Below are 23,049 nucleotides of genomic sequence, written 5' to 3' on the forward strand. Positions count from 1 at the left end.
GTAAGAAATAAGCCCAAAAGCTATAAAACACATCCGAGTATATGGCACTGTTATTTGAGCTGAGTTATTTTGATGGAAATTGACTTTAATTTGTCGAACAGACATACTATATAAAAAGCCCTCAAACCATCAATTTCTATCAGTTTCTTTTGTTACAAACTCAAAAAAGAAGATAAACGACTGATTGTTTCATATCATAAAAAAATCAGTGAATAACATCTGTGAATATTGTGCTAAAAAGACCATTTCCATGCTGTTTAAGCTGGTTTATGCTGGTCTGTGGTGGGTTCAGCTAACAAAATTTAGCTGCTTCTTCTAGTAAACAAAGCAGTCTTGATAGTTAAGTTAGTTAGTTAGTTAGTCAGGACCCTCATAGGCTTTGTTCACACTGTCAGTCTACATCCGATTAATGGTGTATCCAATTGGAATCTGATCTAAATTATTGACTGTCCACACTGTGTACCACAATATAATTTTCTGCTCAACTGGCACTGTGCAGCAACACAACCTTGTTTCTGCAGCAACGTTTCCTATAACAACATCTGACATTTACGTTTTACATGGTGTGAGAAAGCACACAAAAACCCACACACAATCCGTCAGACTGAAAAGGATTTCCAGAAATGCGATCTGAATAGGATTTCAAACCACATATGAATGTAGCTTGAAACGGATTCGTAAAAACCACATTTCATGTGATTTTTCTGCAGTTCACACTTGCTAAATATGATCGGATATGCACAAAAATCGGATTTGGACTGACAGTCTGAACAATGCTATAGGTCCAGCATCCAAAAACAGGACAGTAGCCAACAAAGATCAAAGGAACATTGAAAAACACAATCTGTCCACTTCACTGAGCTTTGAAACATTTGCCCTGAACACAAGACAAATAACAAAAAAGGACAAAGAGAGAAGTTTAGTGTTCAGCTTACAGCGCACTTCCAGGTACATGCTCTGGATGTCCTGACCAATGGAGTTGCGGGCAGTGCAGAGGTACTGGCCGGCATCGGTGAACTGCACGTACTTTAGAGTCAGAGAGGACACACGAGCATCACTGCGCACAATCACGTTGCCATCCAGACTCTAGGGAAAAAAAGAAAATAGAGAGTGAGAGTAAGAAAAAGATATGTAAAATACAATGAAATTAGTCGAAGATAAACCTAAATGGTAGTGTTAGAGGAATAAAGGGATCTTTAAAGTCATAGTTCACCCAAATAAAATGAAATTAAAAATCATCATTTTCTTACCCTCATGCTGTTCCAAACCTGTATGACATTTTTATACAGCATGAAACTCAAAAGACGACATTCTGAGGAAGCTTCACAACTGACTCAAAAGAACCATAAAAGTATTGTAAAAGTACTCATATTTAACTTCTAGATGAGTTATTTGGAGTGAGAAACCGACTAAAATGTAAGATTTTCGAATAAAATCTTGACATCCACCACATAAATGAGAGAAGCAGTGATGTCCATCTGTGAATGAATCATTCAACTGATTTACTGGAACGATCTGACTCAAACGAATGATTCAGCCCAACCAAGGAAATGTTTTCTTTTGAATACCAAACTGTAGGTCTGTCATACAAGTTTGGAAAGACAAAAGGGTGAGAAAATGATGACATTTTTCATTTCTTCTGTGAAAAACGATCCAGGTTTTTTAATATCATTCCTTCACACAACTACAGGTGACAGTTGAAGGGAAGAGTATGGTATTTCTTTGTGTTTCAGCCTCTGTCTAGGACTCAGGGGGGTATTTTGGGAGACAGTGAGGCAGGGATCAATAATGAAGTGGACCACACAGCAGGGGCCACTTTAAAGCCTTTTCTCCTCAAAGCCTATTTAAACAACACAGCTGGGACAATCTGCTAACAGTTTTTTCTTCCCGGCTCCAGTCCGCACACAAGCGCATGCTCTTTAGCTCGTACTGCATTTACTCCGCTGCCCATCTCTGGTTACTATGGTGATCTGAGATCCTATGGTTGGAGGGGCTTTGAATTCAGCAATCAATGGTAGTTCCAGCTGTTACAATGAAAACCCGGCATGTGTTTCATCGTTGCTCTGTGTTGTTTGCATTTCAAAGTATTTCTTGCTAGTTTTCTTCGTAGTTTCACAAGTTTTTAAAAGCAACTAAAAAGACCCTTCAGATCAGCTTCCGAAAGGAGCGAATTCACATCTATACCCTGTGATTACACATGCGTAGCTGACATTAAATACTTTTGGGAAGTTTGCATACTGTGGCGTGACCTCAAACTATTTTCTGCAGCATTTGGCTAATTCTTTCATACTTATTAAACATTCAGCTTTTATGACCTCATGCCTATTGAGAACCACATGGAATATTTGTACTTTTAAAAGTTAATTTGTCCCACCACATGACCATTTAAAATGAAGTGATGGCAAAAAAAGTACAAGGACCTACTTTAAGATGTACACTTTCCAACTGATAGATGCCACAAATTAAACTCTTTTCTTTTTTTTTTTCATGAAAAGTGAGGAAAGTTGTTTTCTCAAGAGCACAACATTTTCTTGACAGGTGAAATCAATAATAAATAATAAGAAATTTTGTCTTTTATCTGAAGTTGGTCTATTTCTCCTTTCGCTCCACAAGGTTAAAATGGAGCTCTCACAAACATTATTAATTTAATCAAGAAATGTGTCCATGACCATGTCTTAAAGTGAATAGACCTTGACATTTTGTGAAATCTTAGTTTTTTACCTCAAGGCAAAATATTTAATATTTTTAATATATGCTTTATATTTAATTGGCTACACATTTACAGTTAAGCACCTTGTGAATGAGACTGAAAGAAAAAGTCCATGGACTTATTAAGCTTCAACTAACCATACACTAGTGACTGATACATGCAGGTTCGACATTGCAATCTTCAAAAGAAGAAATCAATTGGAAATCCACAGATTAATGACTCTCGTGTAATTTATAAGACAATTAATTGACTAAGTGCATTTGACTTGCATAATGTGACCCATGTTAATCAGAGAGTGCAGCCTCTTCAATGACATGTTTAAATAGATTTATTAGTCATGCCAGCTGACACCATATTACTCAGTTAACAAACATGAAGCCACCAGCCACAGTAACCACAGATACTCAATCCTGTTCTTTAGCCACAGGACATTTAAGGAGAAAAGGTGTAGCTGTCACACCTCAATATTAACAATAAGCATTGTTGACATTCATAAGCAGTATTCAGTGCAGCAGAATGAATAAAATAAGCCTGGAAGAGCCGGATGCGCTCTACATTTTTCGTGCTTAGTGGAGCGTAAGTTGTTTTACCTATGCTACGACAATGTTATTGGATGTACATGTGTACTGAATTACATATGAGATGCTGTTTTGAGCATCGAATAACTCACCGCAAACTCAGCATATGATTCACATTTTTCTTTCAGTGAAGCTACAGCAAAACGTGAACATTAGCGTGCACCTTTCATCAGTGCCACAGACGGTCCCCTGACAGCATGCGAAAGACAGCCGGGAAATAAGATGTTTCTGAAACCTGCAGTGGCACTTCATTTATAAAGTGCCTGTTCAATGGTCAGTGAGAAATTTGACTGCGGGGCGGAATGGAGTGTACGCGGCACTGAAATCCAATCAATTCACAAACTTGATTTAAGGTGTGGTGGCTTAGTCACGATCTGAGGGATTGAGTGCTTTAAGTAACAACCAGGGTCTCGACCATAAATTCCATCCTGCTTGTGCCTCACGTTCAGAGGGCTGTTAGCATGCAGGTCTGTCGAGCGATTCCCCTCCCGTTGCATAGTAATTGACAGTAAGTCGCATACACAGAGTCTCTCCTGTTTTATGTGTGTATGAAGGGCTGGTCGCATATAAACCTTCACGATTTCTTTGAACGTTAACCTTGAACGCTTCCGGCAAATCACTTTGTGCCTCTGCCTCCTCGTCGGTTGTCAAATTTAGCAGAAAACAGAAGTGAGGAGAGACAAGAGAATGTTTTGGCTTACGTTTCAGCACTGAAATGCAATCACGGGCCTGCGCGCATCTTATCTCGCCTAATAGAGAACGTTGGAAGCCCCATTCTGCCCATCCGTTTCTCCTGAAAGAGCAGACAGCCAACGGTGGATCAAATTCAGAGCTCACATTCAAGGTCTTTTTTTGTGAAAAAGGGGATTTTTTTTCTTTTCCCTTGGGAGAAAATAGTAGGTGACGGCAATCATATTGTATGACTGCGCTGACAAAGAGACAATGTTAAAAAAGGTGCTGTTGACTGTCTTTGAGGAAAGCGAGTCAAACGGTGTCCTGCACTTCACATTTCACGCTAACAAGAAATTGGAGGAGCACTCTAGCACAGACAAGATGGATCACAGTGTGTCCAAATGCGGAAGAGAATAAATCTAAACTTTTGATAAAAATGGCCTAGCTTGGACTGATGCAAGACATGTTGAGAAATAGTTGCCCTGAGGTGGGCTGCAGAAGAAAAAGTCTAGACAGTGAGCAGGACGGACATTCCAAGATTGAATGCTAATTGAATTTGGTCAAGGTCACCTACTGTAGTACGTACATACCGGTTACTGACATTGTTACTATCAGAGAGGGGAAAAAGTATATTAACTTCTAGAAGGGCTGTCACAATATCAGAATTGCAGAAATCAATGGAAGTGAAATTATTTATGTTTCATATATAGGGCCTAAGGATACAAATGAAATAAACATTGCTTTTCAGGCAGGTCTAACAGTAGTTTTCAGGTACAGAAATTTATTAAAGTAGGCTAATTAAATAAATAACACTGCACAGTCTTCATATTCTTTTTAAATTTTAAGAGCACTGAGTGTTTTTTTTTTGGTTGTTTGGTTAACCTTAAAAATGCACACAGCACATCAGCAGGATTAATAGGATGCTGTCACTTTAAGAGTGAATGCACGCACTGATCATGCGTTTTCTTTCTCATTTGAAGACACATAACCGACCATGTTTACTAGGATACTCGCCGAGACGGGCATTTTTTGACATAATTTTGTGTGAATTTGTCCGTTCAAGCACAGGAAGGCATGAAAGAGAGCTCAACTTAGTATTTGCGCACTGTCTGAAGCGGCTTGCAGGGTGCGCGCTTCGGATGTTTTCAGATGTTAATCTTCCCACATAGCAACATTGGTTCACCCAAAAATTAAAATTCTGAAATTAATTATTCACCCTCATGTCGTTCCACACCCGTAAGACCTTCGTTCATCTTCGGAACACAAATTAAGATATTTTTGATCAAATCCGATGGCTCAGTGAGGCCTGCTTTGCCAGCAAGATAATTTACACTTTCAGATGCCCAGAAAGCTACTAAAGACATATTTCAGTTCATGTGACTACAGTGGTGCAACCTTAATGTTATGAAGCGACAAGAATACTTTTTGTGCGCCAAAGAAACCTAAAATAATGGCTTTACTCAACAATATCTAGTGATGGGCGATTTCAAAACATTTCAAAAGTTCAGAACGTGTATCAAAGTACCAAAGTCACACCCCCCAGTGGTGAACTATTGAAATTTCAAACCACTTATGATGTAATGAAGCCTCGTTTACTGAAATCACGTGACTTTGGTAGTTTAATACATGCTCCGAACCACTGATTCGAAACAAAAGATTCGTAAAGCTTCGAAGCTTCATGAAGCACTGTTTTGAAATCGCCCATCACTAGATATTGTTGAATAAAGCTGTTATTTTGTATTTTTTACATTTTAAAATATATTAAAATAGCAAACAGTTATTTTTAGTGGTAGTGCATAAAAATGCATGTAAATGTGCATACAAAAATCTATAAAATGATATTGAGATCATGCTGGCAGAACACATTCATTTGTTAAAATAAGTTATTAAAATATAAAAAATAAATTATTAGCATAATCTTGGATGATTATTAGATATAAACCATTAAAAGTGATTCAGTGCCATTTGAGTATGTCTGAAAAGCAGGTCTGTAATAGCAGTAAAGTGTTTTTTTTAGGCTTAACTTTGTGCTCATGTTTGATTGTAGGGGGTTTATGAAAGCTACTAAAGTTATCAAGCTGTGAGCAGTGAGAGTGCTACACTCTATTATTTGCTACTCTTAATCAGTCACTCACGAATATTAACCGGAAAATATTGGTGACTGATTAATAGTAGCAAAATAATAGAGTGTAGCACTCTTACTGCTCACAGCTTACATTTCAAGGCAGAAGTATCTGATATTCTGGCACATCACACATTCATTTGTTTTGTTCCACCTGTTTGCATTCACTAAAGACATAACCAACAACTGTGTTTACATTAACACCTTGGCGTGATGGGCATTTTGAACGAAGTGCATTTGACCGTCCGTGCATGTAGCGTTACGGCGAGGCACGAGTGCACTTCACAGAGTGCACAAGCACACAGTATGTGTGAGCATTCAAAAGCAGCTGCCTGTCAGTCACATAACACTTGAGTCAGAACTGCCTATAATGTAAAAAGACTGTAATCCTCAATTTTTATAGCTTTAAGCATCAACTCGCAAACTCTTAATTATTCCAAAACTCTTGATGCAGTAATTTCCTTGTCTTTGACTCAGAAGAGAAGAGCATGTTTAAAGAACCATGGTGCTTTTTATCTGTACTCCTGAGGATTAAAAACATGAAGTGATGTGTGGGCAATCCCATAACTGTGGCCTTTCATCTCAGCAGATCAGATAAACAGTCCTTCCCACACAATCCATATGCATCTGAATCATTCTTAATCAGCAGTGCAGAACACTGATGAATTCTCTCTCTGACAGATGAATAAAGCAAGAGTCTAACATTTCAGATCCAAGCATGGAATCACTTGCTAATACTGTGCATCTACAGCTAAAGTCAACATGAAATCAAAATGAACCTATTTACTTTCCTCTTAATGCAAGTTCCTGGTCTATTGTGAATGATTCTTCTTAAAGGATTAGTTCACTTTAAAATGAAAATTACCCCAAGCTTTATGACTATATGACTTTCTTCTTTCTGATGAACACAATCTGAGTTATATTAATAAATATCCTGACGCATCCAAGCTTTATAATGGCAGTGAATGGGACCAACAAGTATGAAGCTCAAGAAAGTGCATCCATCCATCATAAACGTACTCCACACGGCTCCGGGAGGGTTAATAAAAGCCTTCTGAAGCAAAGCAATGCATTTGTGTAAGAAAAATATCCATATTTAACAAGTTATAAAGTAAAATATCTAGCTTCCGCCAGACCAACTTCCGTGTAAAGAGTAATGCCTCTCACAGTTCAAAACGTTTATGCTACGTCCTACGCCTTCCCTATTCAACTTACGAAAAAAGCATAACTGACGGTCTGGCGGATTCTAGATCTCTGAGCTGGCGTGAGCGAGTGGAGGCGGAGATAATTAGCATATTCATTGATCTGCGTATATTAAATGAGGCAAGGGTGTAGAGTTACATTCAAGCTAGTTACATTCAAGGCATGAAGAAATTTTTTTTCACAGGAAAAAATGTTTAAATATGTCATTTTGGTGATCAAAGATGAGTTTTAAGGGATAAAATGATTGACTACAGGGGGACTTGAATGTTTTTAAAAAGACTTGCGTAATCTGTAATCACAATGTATTTTCCTTTTCCACTGACGTCACTTAGGCCATGCAAGCTTTTGGATGATATTAATCAATAACCAGGCAATATTTTAGCAAACACATTTTGTCTGGTATATATCTTCTTTTCCCAACTCCCAATGGATAAAATACAGTCCTGCCCTATGTTTTTATCATCAAACATTCTGTTTAACACAAATGCACCACATTATAGAAGTAAAATGGGTTTCACATTGACTTTAAAGTTATTGTATTCATCTCTGACATGTGGCGTACGAGTCTACCAAGTGAGGGTTAGTATATTTATGTTAACAGAAGCTTGTGCTGTCTGAAGCTGGAGTTGGTTATATGTGTTAGTGTCTCCTTCAGTGCTGCTACATTCCCCTGTCTGAGTCTATGGGAGAACACTGAGTGTTGGCTCATACTCTAAAGAAGTACCTGGCATGTTTCAAGCCTTGAAGCCCTTACTCTAACACCCTCTCTTTATTTTCTTCCTCAGTCCCTTGAGAAAGTTTGTCCAAGGGGAATTCATGAAGGAAAAAAGGTCTCAGTTATTCTACTAAGAAAAAAAACTTCACAGCCTAGAAAGACATAATAGGATTGTCACAATTTCTGTTTACAGAAGCTATCCAAAAAAAGAGCTGCATATAAAGAAATGAAATGACAATCATTGTAGTCTAGGGATGCCATTTCATCAGATGTGATGTGTGTGGGTGTGTGTGTCTACAGGATTTTGAGGGTAAAAGAGAGCCAACACTTGATGTTCTAGAGTGATAAAGGGCTTCTCTAGGATTAGTGAGCATCTTGGCTACATGTGAAGCAGCCCTACCTTGTGTTTCTCAGGTCGAGTCCATGAAGCCTGGATAGACAGACACATGTAAAGCAAAACATGACAGAAATGAGAAAAAGAAACTAAGAAAAATCAGCAGCCGCTCAATTAGACCGGCATCACACATGCACGTTTTTCAGAGCAGACAGCTTGTGAAGCTCCAAAGTTGACAACTTGACTTTAATCAAATCAAAAACAAATTGGTTTAGTAATTGTAACATTACCCACAGGCAATAGACTTCTTAATAATAAAATGACTTTTATTTTTTATTTGTTTATGTGTGTGTGTGTGTATATATATAAAGTATATAGTCTTTTTATAAATGACTTCAATTCAAATAATAATCAAATATAAAACCTTGAACTAACCTTGTGTCACACCATAATCAAAACATCAAGTGTGACAAATCATTTTACTTGAACAACAATCAAACTGGATGGAAAAGGACACATTTAGCTGCAGGCTGGGAAATCAAATGACTTAAACATGAGTGGATGCTCAGACATCCAGGTGACACATGCATATGATCTTGCAAATGATGTTAAAGGTCAGACCCCCCCCCCCCCAGTCCATCATATTGATGGCAGTCCATCAATAATTAATAACACAATAGGAATACATATGAAATGGTGCACACACCTCAACACTAAAGCAATATTTCTAAGAGCTCATCTATCTGCCGAGATCTACTGCCTGTGTTGCTAACTGTGATCACCTCATTCATTTCGTCTATGTCCCATAAGTCACAGGCAGCAGCTTTGAGCCTTAACGAGAGCCATTCTTCCATTTGACAACATAGATCCCTGTATTCTTTGAATGGGACAGTGATGAGTAGTTTTCAGTGAAGGTTTTTATACCTACCACTCATTTGTTAACCAAAAATCAATCAATGACGTTGCCATCTGGAATTGCATCGCGGCGAATTTGCATGACTCACAATAGAGGCTGTTGAAGACGTGACTCGAAGCACTGATAAATCAAACAGACATGAATAGCAGACAACCTACCCATTTGACTTATGACAGAGCGACAACGATTCAATGAAAGCTTGCTCGTCATGAAGGCAGCATTCTATTATTTTGACCGCTAATCACACAATTTGCTTCAAAGGGAATATGTTGCAGACAAGTGGGATTTCAGGATCCATTATGAAATCTGACACTGATCAAGCAGAATAATTTGTGATTAAAGAAACTACTTGTAGTCTGCTGAGTTCCAGCTAAATATGTAAAACCATTAGGTTTACTTGAACAAAGCACAGCATTTTTTAAACCGCTTAGGTCTTTGTCTAAGTGAATCAATAGATGATAGTTAAAAAGTAGTCTCATGGAGCCAGACTTTGACTAACTGCATCTGTCTGGTCTACTTTGCAGCTTATTCTGACAAAGTACTGCCTGCTTAGACAGAAAGAAATAGTCTGATTGATATCTGTTGATTGATATCTTGAAGTGATCAACCACAGCTTGTTACTTGCCATTTAGGGGAAAAATTTGTATTAAAGGATTAGTTCACTTTCAAATAAAAATTTCCCAAGCTTTACTCACCCTCAAGCCATCCTAGGTGTATATGACTTTCTTCTTTCTGATGAACACAATCGGAGTTATATTAATAAATATCCTGACGCATATCTAGCTTCCGCCAGACCGCCTTCCGCATTCAACGTACGAAGAAAGCGTAAACTGGCGTCACGTCAGTTACACTTTTTCTGTAAGTTGAATAGGGAAGGCGTAGGACGTAGCGTAAGCTTTTTGAACTGCAAGAGTTTTACACTTTCTTCGTATGATGATTACGGAAGGCGGTCTGGCGGAAGCTAGATATTTTACTTCATTACTTGTTAAATATGGATATTTTTTTACACAAACGCATCGCTTCACTTCAGAAGGACTTTATTAACCTCCCGGAGCCGTGTGGAGTACACGTTTATGATGGATGAAAGCACTTTCTTCAGCTCACTGCCATTATAAAGCTCGAATGCATCAGGATATTTATTAAAATATCTCATATTGTGTTCATCAGAAAGAAGAAAGTCATATACACCTAGGATGGCTTGAGGGTAATTTTCATTTGAAAGTGAACTAATCCTTTAATGCATGACAAAATATGAAAGCCTGTTTGTACTTTTAACTATCTCTCCTAATTGTGACTTTATTTTTCACAATATGACTTTATATCACAACTGATGACTTGATTTATTATTTTAAACTTTAATCATCTTACAAAGAAATAAAACAAAAATAAAATAAAAAGAACAGAAGAACTTTTGAGACAGAGTAAGTGCTAGCAATGTTTTTGTCTAATAAGCATCAGACAGCATACCATCAGACTCTGGGCTGAAACTAAAGGAAAAAACACTTGAAAAAATATGTCTGACTGATATGCAGTAGTGTTAGACAACAAAACCTTAGTTTTTACAACAAGTCCATCTGAATTTACAGGCCACTCTTGCATTATAGTGGCTTGACATTCTTTATTCCTCTATTGATTTAATTACTTGCCCACTGACAGCTTGTCAAAAGGTTACCGGGGTTAAAACCTTGTGCTTGGCAACTGTTTCTGCTATCTTGGCAGGTCGACCCTTTTCTCTTAAAACACATTCCTGGTCACGAACTCTCCTGTTGACCTTTAAAACAGAACCTCTGTCTTATTACACTCTGCATGCATATAAACAGCCCTGGGATGACACTGATCTGTAAAGAGCAGCTCTGATTATCTGTCAATGAACATGAACTTTCAGAGTCACATGAGAGAAAAAGCAAATCTTAAAAGGTTTTTTGCAGGTGCTCCTGCGACATGGTTATCCTGGCAGGGTGCGTGTTAATGGTTCTGAGAGCACAGACTCAGGAAAGTATGCTTAAAACATTAGCTGCGCATAGCATGGACCATACTGACCTCAGATCAGCAGGGGTGCCATTAAGGGACTATCATCAGAGAAAGGGCAGATTGGCACTGGACTCCACAACAAGCTAGCAGCCCTGAAATGCCTCTTTTGATTGTATGATTCATACCATAGCTGTGTCAAGGACAGCTCACAAGGTCCCAGAGAGAGCGGCTTAAATGATAAATGAAGGGGCAGCGACTCCACAGAAGCGTCCTCATCTTCACTTAATGTTAAGTCCCTTGACTCATCTGATTTTCAGAGCGTAACACTGAGTAACTATTGTTTTTTGAAGGGATAGTTAAAGGGTTAGCTCACCCCAAAATGAAATTTCTGTCATTAAGTACTCACCCTTGTGTCGCTCCAAACCCGTAAGACCTTTGTTCATCTTCGGAACACAAATTAAGATATTGTTGATGAAATCCGAGCGTTTTTTTTTATTCCCCATAGAAAGCAACGTAATTACTGTCATTCAAGGTCCAGAAAGGTATTGAAGACATCGTTAAAACAGTCAACGTGACTACAGTGGTTCAGCCTTAATGTTACAAAGTGGCGAGAATACTTTTTGTGTGCAAAAACAAAACAAAAATAACGACTTTATTCAACACTTTATTCTTCTCTACCCTGTCAGTCTTCTACACAGTTAACGCAGTGAACGCAGTGCAGCGCTTCGGTGTTCTACGTCAGAACGGCGACTCATTATTGGTCGACGCTGTACACGTGAGCAGCACGATGCATGCATGTGATGCTGATGCAGGAGCTGGCCAATACTGATCCGGCGTTCGGATATAAACATGGAAGCGCTGCACTGCGTTCACTGCGTCAACTGTGTAGAAGACTGACAGAGTAGAGAAGAAATTGTTGAATAAAGTTTATATTTTTGTTTTGTTTTTGCGCACAAAAAGTATTCTCGTCGCTTCATAATATTAAGGTTGAACCACTGTAGTCACTTTGACTATTTTAATGATGTCTTTACTACTTTTCTGGACCTCGAATGACGATAATTACATTGCTTTCTATGGGAGATAAATCAAAAATATCTTAATTTGTGTTCCGAAGATGAACAAAGGTCTTACAGGTTTGGAACGACATGAGGGTGAGTAATTAATGACAGAAATTTCATTTTTGGGTGAACTAACCCTTTAATTGAAATTTAAATTCTGTCTTTTTTTTTTCATTCTCATGTCATTCCAAACCCATATGCTGTTGCTTATTTCTGTACAACACAAACAAAGAATTTTGAAGAGTTCTTATACAGTTCTTAAAGAGTTCTTAAACTTTGTTTTCCAATTATAATATATTTTAAAATGTAATTTATTCCTGTGATGGAAAAGCGGAATTTTCACCAGTCATCAGTGTCATGTGATCCTTCAGAAATCATTCTAAAATCCTTAAGAAACATTGTTTACAGTGTAGGTGCCATATTTGATTTGAAAGCTGCTCTCGAGGTGAAGTTAATATGAAGATTATCAGTGCATAATGACTTGCATCAAGGTCTGTTTATCTACAGTATAGTAATTTTATGGCCTTGGCAAAAACTTGGCATATAGTGCACAAATCCTATGTATTCATTTTATAGTGTTTTTGGTCTGTTTAGGAGCTTGGCAGATGTGGTTACTATAAACTCTTGATGTATGGAAAAATGAATCAAACGTTCTAATTTCGTGTTCCGCTGAAAAACCAACAGCCAGGGCTTGACATTAACACTCGCCAAATGCAGGTGGATTTCAGCTGTGGCGGGTAAGGCAGCCACTCCCACTAGCCGCTTCGGCGGGTTGAATTTAATTTCAGCCTACAGCCTAATCAAAGGTAGCCAAGCTCGTTGTAGCACAAAATTACAATCCGATCACAATTCGTTATCGATTTACTTGCAGTTATTGAAGGCGAGATAGGCGGAATCACGCTGAATGACACACAACAGAAGCGCTCTCTCTGTCGCGCGCGCGATCAGTTCTCCTTGCGCCTGAATAGTCAAATACACGCACACGCAGATGTCAAAATGTCCATCGTGTGGAGTATCTCGCGTGAATACAGACGGTTATGGCTTAAGTGTACGTAAACAGGTGGGTAGAAACTGGATATGTGTCAGTATATTACGTATATGCATTCAGCAGCCAAATTAAATACCTGTCTGTTATTAATGTTAATCAAACAACAAAAGATGTTAAATAAATGTTAAATAAACATACTGTATCTGAAAAAAGAGTTTAGGCTATTTAATTTACTATTGTATTCGTAATTTGCTAATTTGCTTCTTTGTTCTTTTTATATAGCCTAACAAAAATAACTTATACAATTATAAAATGTATCATATTATGGTCATATTACCCACCCCTTGCCCACCCGTACCAGCTGGTATACCATGTAGGCCTAATCTTGATTTAGGTGGTCAATCTGCATTTGAAAGTTTGAAAGGGTTTTAAATCTAGCTAATCAAGTAAAATGACTCAATATCAAGTAATTTTAGCATGCCAAAGTCAACTTTAATCATATAAAATGTAATTTCCCAACAGCAAAATTGTGGCCAGTGAAAATGCTGAGTGGCTAGTTACTTTGGAAAACCACTAGCCACAGTGAATGGTGAGCAAAAAAGTTAATGTCAAGCCCTGCCAACAGCATACAGGTTTGGAACAACATGAGGGTGAGCAAATGATAACAGAATTTTAATTTTTAATTGAACAATCCCTTTAACGGCCTTTTCTTCTGGATGAATGATCAAAAACATGCCTCTTACGTCAGAACGTCCAGTCTCTGTGAACTCTCATGCCATAACCATGGCTTTTTCATCCAACTGACAGAACCAGACCAGTCGGTTCCAGTCCGGCTCAGACGTTGCTCATTTGGTAGTCACAGCTCTCTGACTTCTGAGGTTTCTGTGCATTTCTTACTTATTCAGATGCTGGAAATTTGTGGTTGGGAATACAGAACACGTATGAGGGACAGAGGATTTGAGGAGACTTCAGACATGCTCCTGACTCATCATATCCATATTAATACGCCAGCTCACCCACTAAAGGCCCTGGTCCGATTACAGGCTGTTCACATTGAGATGAACCCTCATGCTTTTTTTGCCTATCCGAGGACCTATTTATATATAGAAAAAATAAATGGAAATTAATTTACATTGGTGGTGTTCCTGTTGTATTAGCTGTTCTGACTATGCATTACATGACCAGAAATAACCACAGATCACTGCTACTATTAAATACCACACATTTCATGTAATGACAGCGGTGATAAGGCCCCATTGACTTAAGGTACGCCTCATTGCACACTGCCAGCGCATTTCACTTAAGGCAATCCTCGGGCAGCCATCGAAAGATATACGCTTACATATAGCACAGTCTGTCTGAATACTTGATTCTGATTGGTTGGAATCATTGAATGCACAGATAGTTCCAGTCAGCGAACATACAGAAAAATATAGAAGCACTGAAATTGGCTGACAATGTTGCCCCACAACTTTTGTCAAATAGCAACAACCTGTCACTCACATGATAGCAATAGCAAACCACAACGATCTAATTCATTTCTGATGTTCCCGCCCTATATTTTTTCTTGTTTAAGAAGCTGTTTGATTCTGATAACTGGAAAGACTTTCGCAACTTCTGTTTCATGAGAAATTTAATTTTGGAATCGGTTTACACCGTATATGTGTGAACACGCATACAATCTTTTCTGATGCTAATTGTTGTGCTAGTACCTGATCAACACTGATTTTGTGAGTGTTAACACTTTTAATTCTTCTGGAAGAATAGAAGGGGAATATAAAAGCATCATTTCACTACATCCTGTAGAGGTGATGAGATGAGGTGAGAGACAAGTGCAGATCAACAATATCAGTGCAAATGAACTGCTACAACCCCGTAGGAAAATCCAGGTTAATATAGTATGTGTTTTGAACAGGGTAGCTGGTTTCTAGATGGTCTAACCTGGATAGTTATTAGCTGGTCACGATGGTCTACCAAAATACTAGTGACCAACTTGATCAAGCTGTTTTTTGGAACATGTTTGCTGATCCACCTACTGATGACAAGCTTGGACCAGCTACTAGACTAAAGATTAGTCGACTAATTGCACGTTTATATTAATAAACCATATACATCATAATAATGAGCCTTTAATCGCCTATATAATACATAGCCTAATCAGAGCTCAAACACACGCATAAAGCTTGCAGCAGAGCACCGGCAAATGTAATGATTATGAATGTGGCGTGAAAAACAGAAGGAGACAGAACACTGAACATTTTAATAATTTATTGATAAACTAGTGTTTTGTGTGTTTGTGTGTTTTGTGACGTCATCTCCACAGTAGTGGATGAGCCTATATGCAGGTTTCATACGGATTACATAATCTGAGAATATTTGTTTTACATTTGAATCGGTTCATTTAAAAATAGACATTTCAAGCTTTCGATAGATATATTTCTCATGTCTGTGAGGCAAGTATATGCTGAGCTTTGGTTCATTTTTATGATGCGCTCAAGTTCACTTGAGACCAAGACGGCAGAAAGCGACTTCATGTTTGTTTTCATTATTTTTACAAAAGCATGATTTGTTGTTATTGTGAGTTTACAGAATTAAAAGCAAAACATTTACAGTTTCAAATGTTGGATTATTCTTATCTGTATGACCAAAAATGACGGAGTATTTTAAGTTAAATGCAAGTGATCGCACCGGCGCCTCCATGTCACGCAGTAAGTGCAATCACAACAAACACACAAATACTGGGATATGCGCCAAATAATAGTGCACATTTATCTAGGTTAATGTTAGATCAAGCGGACTTGTAAAGTTGTGACCACTTACATGTTTCAAGTGATAAGCCATAGTTGAGGTCGATGAATGATAGGCGAATGTTTGGTTCTGCGCATGATCTACTGACGACACGAAAATTAAAGAACACAGATGCAGCCGGATCATTTCCATAATGACTAACGCAATCTACCAAGAGCAGCACAAATTAGCGTCTGGTTTGAGACACGCTTTTTTCAGTGGTAAATAATGGCGCAAAAGCCAGTAAATTGACTAGCGCAAACCTTAGTAAATCACCTTGCATGATTCATTTAAACTCTCTCCTTCAATAAATTTTGTGTCTGAAAGGGAATCTCCTACAAATTCATATTTAATAATAAGGTCAGCCGCAAAAGTAACTGTGTCCACGCCTTCTCAGCGCTAATTTTTCACCGTGTGTCTTTAGTAAATCCTGATGGTAGTTTTTTAATGGCAAAAGAGGGCTTGCGCAAGTTGTTAGTAAATCTGGCTCCAAGTGTGTTTGGTTGTTTAAACACAGTTTATGTCCTATCCTAACATCAAAATGAACAAAATCAAACATTGTTTACAAGATTAGGCCTTTAAGTGGACATTCACAAATGGAACAACCAACTTTCCAATGTAACCACTTTTGTAACCAAGATGCTACCAGTGCAAAACACTAATGAGAAGTACGGAAGTCACACAAGAGTCAAATATCAATTCAGAGCAGCATGAAAAATCAAGACTAAGATTATTCCTTACAAAGCATATCCGTCTGGCATTCTGAGCTGAGGACCAACAATAAAAAATGAAGAAGAAAGAAGAAAGCCTTCACCGTACAGCTGGAAATATTTCTTTTTCTTTGACAGCTATGAATATTGGCTCGACTAGCCCGAGATAATACAATGCAAAGGCAGGGAAGGATGCAATCTGGTGGGCTATTGTCACGCAAATATCATCTTCATAGTGAGCCAGATGTACAAGTAAACATAAGCTGCTTTTTCACAGCCCACCTACACAACATAGCCCACCAGCAGGAGAGCAAACTGGTCACTTACCAAATGCTGGCATAAAAATAGGGTGACCAGTGGCATATTCTAATAATACACAAAGGATTTTATGTAAGGATTAATTCCCATGATGCATTGTGGATTTGATGCATATAATTAAAGTATTTACCAAAAAAGATTTGAGGCTTCAGAGACTTTTAAACATGCCTGGACTTCACACCTGCCTACTGAGATCTGTGGCAGGCCCGAAACCCATTTACAATAACCTCAAATTTCCCTAGCTAAGACTGGATATGTAGGATAGGTTTTTCTGAGAGAGGGGAAGAGGAAATCAAGTTTGAAGTGGTTGGGGGCTCCCCTTCAGACTGAGAAGCAGTAAGAGCTTTTTGCTTTTTTAGCAGCTGTCGACAAATCCTGATCGCTGTACTATGATAAAATATGAAATGGAGTATTTTGAGGCTGTTAATTAGGTAGTGTGCTTGACTAAATCAGAGAGGTTCAGACTCCAGCAGAGCAGAGAGAGCGAGCACTGGTGAGCCTGCTGTTTCTGAGATAGAAAGTCTTTTACTCACTAACATAGGCCTACAGCAATCAGTAGGAGAACTCCCAAAAATGTGTATGGTATTGTTTTAACACCTCTAGAGCAAATGCTGCATCTTTTGATTGTGGTGATTAAATCATATTATAACCTGAAATTTTTCAAAATATTGGTCAATAACAATACACAGTCTGTCCCTTAGTGGAAATGACAACATGTCTCTTCGGGACTAACTAACTGGCCTTTTTGTATGAACATACACATAATATACAGATTTTTGAACAGTCATGAATGAAAAATTAATATACACTACTGATCAAAAGCTTGGGGTAAGAATTTTTTATATATATATATTTTTAAAAAGTTTCTTATGCACACCATGGCTGCATTTATTTGATCAAAAATACAATTTTCTAGTTTAATATATTTAAAAAAAAAAAAAAAAAAAAAAATTACTCTTGTGATGGTAAAGCTGAAACAGCAGCCATTACTCCACACTTCAGTCACATGATCCTTCAGAAATTATTCTAATATGCTGATTTGGTGCTCAAAAAACATTTCAATGTTAAAACCAGTTGTGCTATTTTTTTTTTTTTTTTTTTTTTTTTTTTGTGGAGACTGTGATACTTTTTTAATAAAAGCATTTCTATTGATTCAAAATAGTTTTCTTTTTTTCTCATTTTTTTTTTTTTTGAAAAGTTTCAATGTCAACAAATATGTATATATGTGTCTGTATGTATTTGTGTTCATATTATCATGAATAATATAAATAAAATGTTATAGCAAGAACATTATTGTAGTGAAATTATTCAAATAGATTTGAACAATGACAGAGTGGGCTGCAGATAAAAATACATATAAACATCAGTTCCCACTCAAAATGAGTTATAGGATCAAATGTAGAGCACTTTGTGATCTGATTTGTTGTATGATGCGTTTTATAATTGATTACAGCGTGTATAATCGAGCTCTGAGTTTCAGAATGATGCTGTGTACAGACAATTCAAAATAACCACATTTATTTGAAATAGAAACCTTTTTTAAACATTATACATTTCTTTACTGTCACTTTTGATTTACTTAATGTGTCCTTGCTGAATAAAACTATTAATATCTTTAAAAAAAAAACTGTACTGACCTCAAACTTTTAAACGGTAGTGTATAACTAATGAAACCTTATCAATATACAGCTAATTATTGAAAATTATATTCATCAGATAATTTAACAGCTCAGAATTACTCATTTTAATTGAAGCCAAAAATGAGCTCCCTTTTTTTTTTAACTGAACATGATAAACGTTTGCTTTTATTCTAAAGCAAGCCTTTCATCAGACATTTCAGTACAGCTTCCATGGCTTACTAGAAACCTTTTTGGCAACCATATTTAATTACTAGATATAAATGCACGGTTGATGCAGGTGTCACTTAATAATTCTTGAGGTAAATCAACTAATTCTTTTTCTTGTTTGAAAGCAGCAGAACAGGTGCAGTCGGTTCCATTACACCACTCTTTTTTTTTTCTTTTTTTTTTAAATCAAGCTTTTTCTCATTTCCTCTCTGATTGTAAAGAGACTGAAATACCCACTCAATACCATGATAGAAATAATAGTCAAATGTATACAAATTTCTACCGTTATATTGTTCCAACTGGCATATTCGAGATGTAGACCTCTAGTACCAAGCCTTTTGCCCACTGACCCCTGATCCCTCAACCTCAGCACCTGCTCATTCTCGGTGAAGACACGGCGACCGAAGCTCCAGATGATGTTGGGGGTGGGGTCACCTGTGGCCTCGCAAGTTAGTGTGATCTGCTCCTCCAATTCAGAAGCCGTCTGGTTTTCTAGGAACGTGATCTTGGGTTGCACTGTTGACACACACATACACAACAACAACTAAAACACTGACTAGAAAGACTCTCCTAAGAGAAAACAAACAATAATTTTTCTCTTGTGCAATTACTGAGCCTTTACAATGGTTGCAATACCAAAACAGCGCTCTTAAGTTAATGAGATGAGAGCGCCGCACTGGCTGGGCACTTTCAATATTTAATCAACACATTGCTATATTTTATAATTCAAAAGAGGAACTTTTGTTTAATGAATGCAGTGGAGTAGTACTTTGATTTACTTTATTTGCCTAGGCTCTAATCTAAGCGATATGAAGCCCATGGTGGCTGGAGGAAACTTGCCATGATGGGGAATAAAAATATTGTGGTTGTGTTTTGAACTGTGACATAAACATTTCAAAACTTGTATTCATGCAAATTTGATATCAATGATAAAAAAACGGAGACATAAAATCACACTGAAGTGACAGCTCTCAGGTTCAACAGTGTGCTTAAAGGGTTAGTTCACCCAAAAAAAAAAAAAAAATTCTGTCATTAATTACTCACCCTCGTGCCGTTTTACACCCGTAAGACCTTCGTTGATCTTCGGAACACAAATTAAGATATTTTTGTTTAAATCCGATGGCTCCGTGAGGCCTGCATAGGGAGCAATGACATTTCCTCTCTCAAGATCCATAAAGGTACTAAAAACATATTTAAATCAGTTCATGTGAGTACAGTGGTTCAATATTAATAATATAAAGCGACGAGAATATTTTTGGTGCGCCAAAAAAAAAAAAAATAACGACTTACTTAGTGATGGCCGATTTCAAAACACTGCGTCAGGAAGATTCGGAGCATTACGAATCAGCGTGTTGAATCATGATTCGGATCGCGTGTCAAACCGCCAAATTGCTGAAATCACGTGACTTTGGTGCTCTGAACTGTGGATTCGACATGCTGATTCATAATGCTCCGAAGCTTCCTGAAGCAGTGTTTTGAAATCGGCCATCACTAAATAATTTGTTATTTTTGCCGCACCAAAAATATTCTCGTCGCTTTATAATATTAATATTGAACCACTGTACTCACATGAACTGATTTAAATATGTTTTTAGTACCTTTATGGATCTTGAGTGAGGAAATATCATTGCTCCCTATGTAGGCCTTACGGAGCCATCGGATTTAAACAAAAATATCTCAATTTGCATTTCGAAGATTAACGAAGGTCTTACGGGTGTGGAACGGCATGAGGGTGAGTAATAAATGATAGAATTTTCACTTTTGGGTGAACTAACCCTTTAAACTATAAACTAGGAAGCTAGGCTTTTTGTCGATAGCGGTAGTTACTCTTTAAGAGCATTCACACTTGTTCTCACTAAGAGAACCAAGCTCAAATCACTTTCAGTTGAACAGAAAGTGAACTGAGTGAAAACGAATTCAGTTCTCATTGTATTCACATTGTACCTGAACCTAAAAGATTGTCCTCTTTGGATGTGATTGGGTTGTAGTCCACATTCATTGACGCTTTCATTGCAACATTCAGTTTTCCATTTAAAGATACTATTTATATATTTAATAATTATTAATTATTTATATAAATCAGTGGTTTCCAACCTTTTCCAACACACAGCCCACACAATCAAACACAAGTTTCCGCAGCTCACTGTAAGAATTTTAACGGACCTGTCAACAGTTTGTGTCACGTCGGTTAATGAGGACTCGGTTGCTCTAGCCTTTATGCACATAAATTTGCATATTTTTGTCCTGTTCATTGCTTTTGCATAACTTAGCACTGAACAAAATCTACAGCCTAACATAAACACCTCTGATTGGCCATTGCGTTCAAGAAATCAACAGATATGTCTGTGCTTGGCTACATTGCTCAACACTGCAAAAACACATTGTAAATGTGCCTCAAGAGACTCTGGCACATAACAATCAGAACTTATAATAAAATTTGGTGTTGTTTAGCATTTACTAAGCACTGTATGTCAGGCTGAAAAGAAGAAAGTTGCAAACAGAGATCAGGCTTGACGTGAAGCTTCCTCCAGTAAAATAATGTGTCAAGCTAAATAATATAAAATAAGTTAAAAAATGTAAAGCTTCATTTCAGCAACACAGAGCTATAGCTGCTTGTTCTCTACTCCCACAAATGTGAAGACTAGCGCTAGGTAGGCACTACTGTATTTTCTTTGTTTAGCTTTATTTTTAGTCTTTTTAATGTCAGGCATTGCCGAAGATTTATCCTTACTTGAAGATGAAGAAACATCTGCATTTGTCCTTTTCAGCGACCCTGTTGATAACCATTTATCCATGTTTAAGTCTGTTGTAGCCTACATTAACTGTATGCAGCAATTTGTATAATAACTTGTTAAGTTGTTCTGCGATGCTGGAAACACTACGCCATGAGCCCTGTACATTCAGAATGTAGTAGATGACATTATAGATGACATAACTTTGAAACACACAGTGCATACAATTTAGATATTCATTTAATAATATTGCAACATTTCACGGCTTAATAATCGCACAAGGCCATAACACGATTTAGATTTTAAATTGATTTATTGTGCGGTCCTAATGAAGAGAACATTTTCCTGGTAACTCGTATGTACACGTTTTCAGTTCAGATTCAACAGAAATGACAGAATTCTTTCGCTTACCAAACACACTGAGTGCGACTTCCTTTCTATTCTCTCCAGCCTTGTTTCTAGCGATGCACTGGTAATCTCCTTCATCAAGCTTATTGACGTTTTTGATGGTCAACTCCGACCCATCTTCATTCAGACTGTACTTCCCATTGGATTCCAGCACAATATTAGTTCTGCAGGATAGAGAGAGAAAGAGTTAGAGAAAAAAAGAGAGGATAGGTTTACTGTTTGGCCTTCGAGCTGTTAGTTGCTCGGCAAAGTCATGAATACATCATCTCCACATATACCAGAAAATACAGAGAGAAAGTGTGCCTGCCCATGAAATGGATTCTTCATCCTGCAGTGCACAGCTTCTCATGATGCTGATAGTCCAGGACGAAGCTGGTGAAATAAAAGCAGATCTGCTTTGTCATCTTCGGTTTCTTGACATATCCCTGTCTCGGAGCCAATATAAAAGCTGTAAATAATGTCTGAAAGCCATAAACATGAAGCTGATGGGCTTTTTTATTTAGAAGAATGCTGTGTGCGGCGTTTCCCTGTGACACTAAATCAGTCATGCAAAGTTTGGATCCAAATACCTGTTCTTTTTGCTTGTAACAGCAGCAATTGAGCGACATTTTCAAATGGCCCCCGAATGACAGCACTGTCAGTGAAGGAGCGAAATAAATGAGGTTGTGGTGAGCGCTCTTATCCCTCCTTCTCCCAAGGCGAAGCTCAGACCTGATGCGATCTCGCCCTCTCATTCCCGCGCCAGTCACGACTTGGTTAAAGAAGTCACTGGAGTTTTGAGTTAAAGCCATACTGAAAGCTGCCAGCTGCCTTAGCTGCCATAGCTAACGGCAGCTGAAAGGATGAAACGGTGCCTCTGCCATTCACAGCACTTTTAGTTTACAAGCTTCAATAACTCTGATCCCTCTCCCTCCCTGGATTGAGGGAAAAGCTTAGCTTTCCCTATAGAGATTTGGCTGAACTTTTCGGTGCTGTTTTGG

At 37.8% G+C, this 23,049-nt stretch overlaps 1 protein-coding gene across 11 annotated transcripts in view; it reads right to left on the reverse strand.

Moving 5' to 3' along the window:
• The window catches only part of ncam1a (neural cell adhesion molecule 1a), a 255,652-nt gene that overhangs the window by 57,364 nt on the left and 175,239 nt on the right, over positions 1 to 23,049 (reverse strand). For 6 of the 11 annotated variants that reach the window (XM_051876836.1, XM_051876831.1, XM_051876834.1 and 3 more), the window contains exons 7-10: positions 22,073 to 22,233; positions 19,303 to 19,445; positions 8,401 to 8,430; positions 936 to 1,086 (exon numbers count right to left, since the gene is read on the reverse strand). In XM_051876836.1, coding sequence (XP_051732796.1) covers positions 936 to 1,086; positions 8,401 to 8,430; positions 19,303 to 19,445; positions 22,073 to 22,233 — 485 coding nt within the window. The remainder of the gene's footprint in view (positions 1 to 935; positions 1,087 to 8,400; positions 8,431 to 19,302; positions 19,446 to 22,072; positions 22,234 to 23,049) is intronic. The other 5 variants (XM_051876832.1, XM_051876835.1, XM_051876842.1 and 2 more) reach the window with 1 other exon arrangement.

The sequence above is a fragment of the Ctenopharyngodon idella genome, chromosome 21 (genome assembly GCF_019924925.1).
Source record: "Ctenopharyngodon idella isolate HZGC_01 chromosome 21, HZGC01, whole genome shotgun sequence".
In the NCBI taxonomy this organism is placed as follows: domain Eukaryota; kingdom Metazoa; phylum Chordata; class Actinopteri; order Cypriniformes; family Xenocyprididae; genus Ctenopharyngodon; species Ctenopharyngodon idella.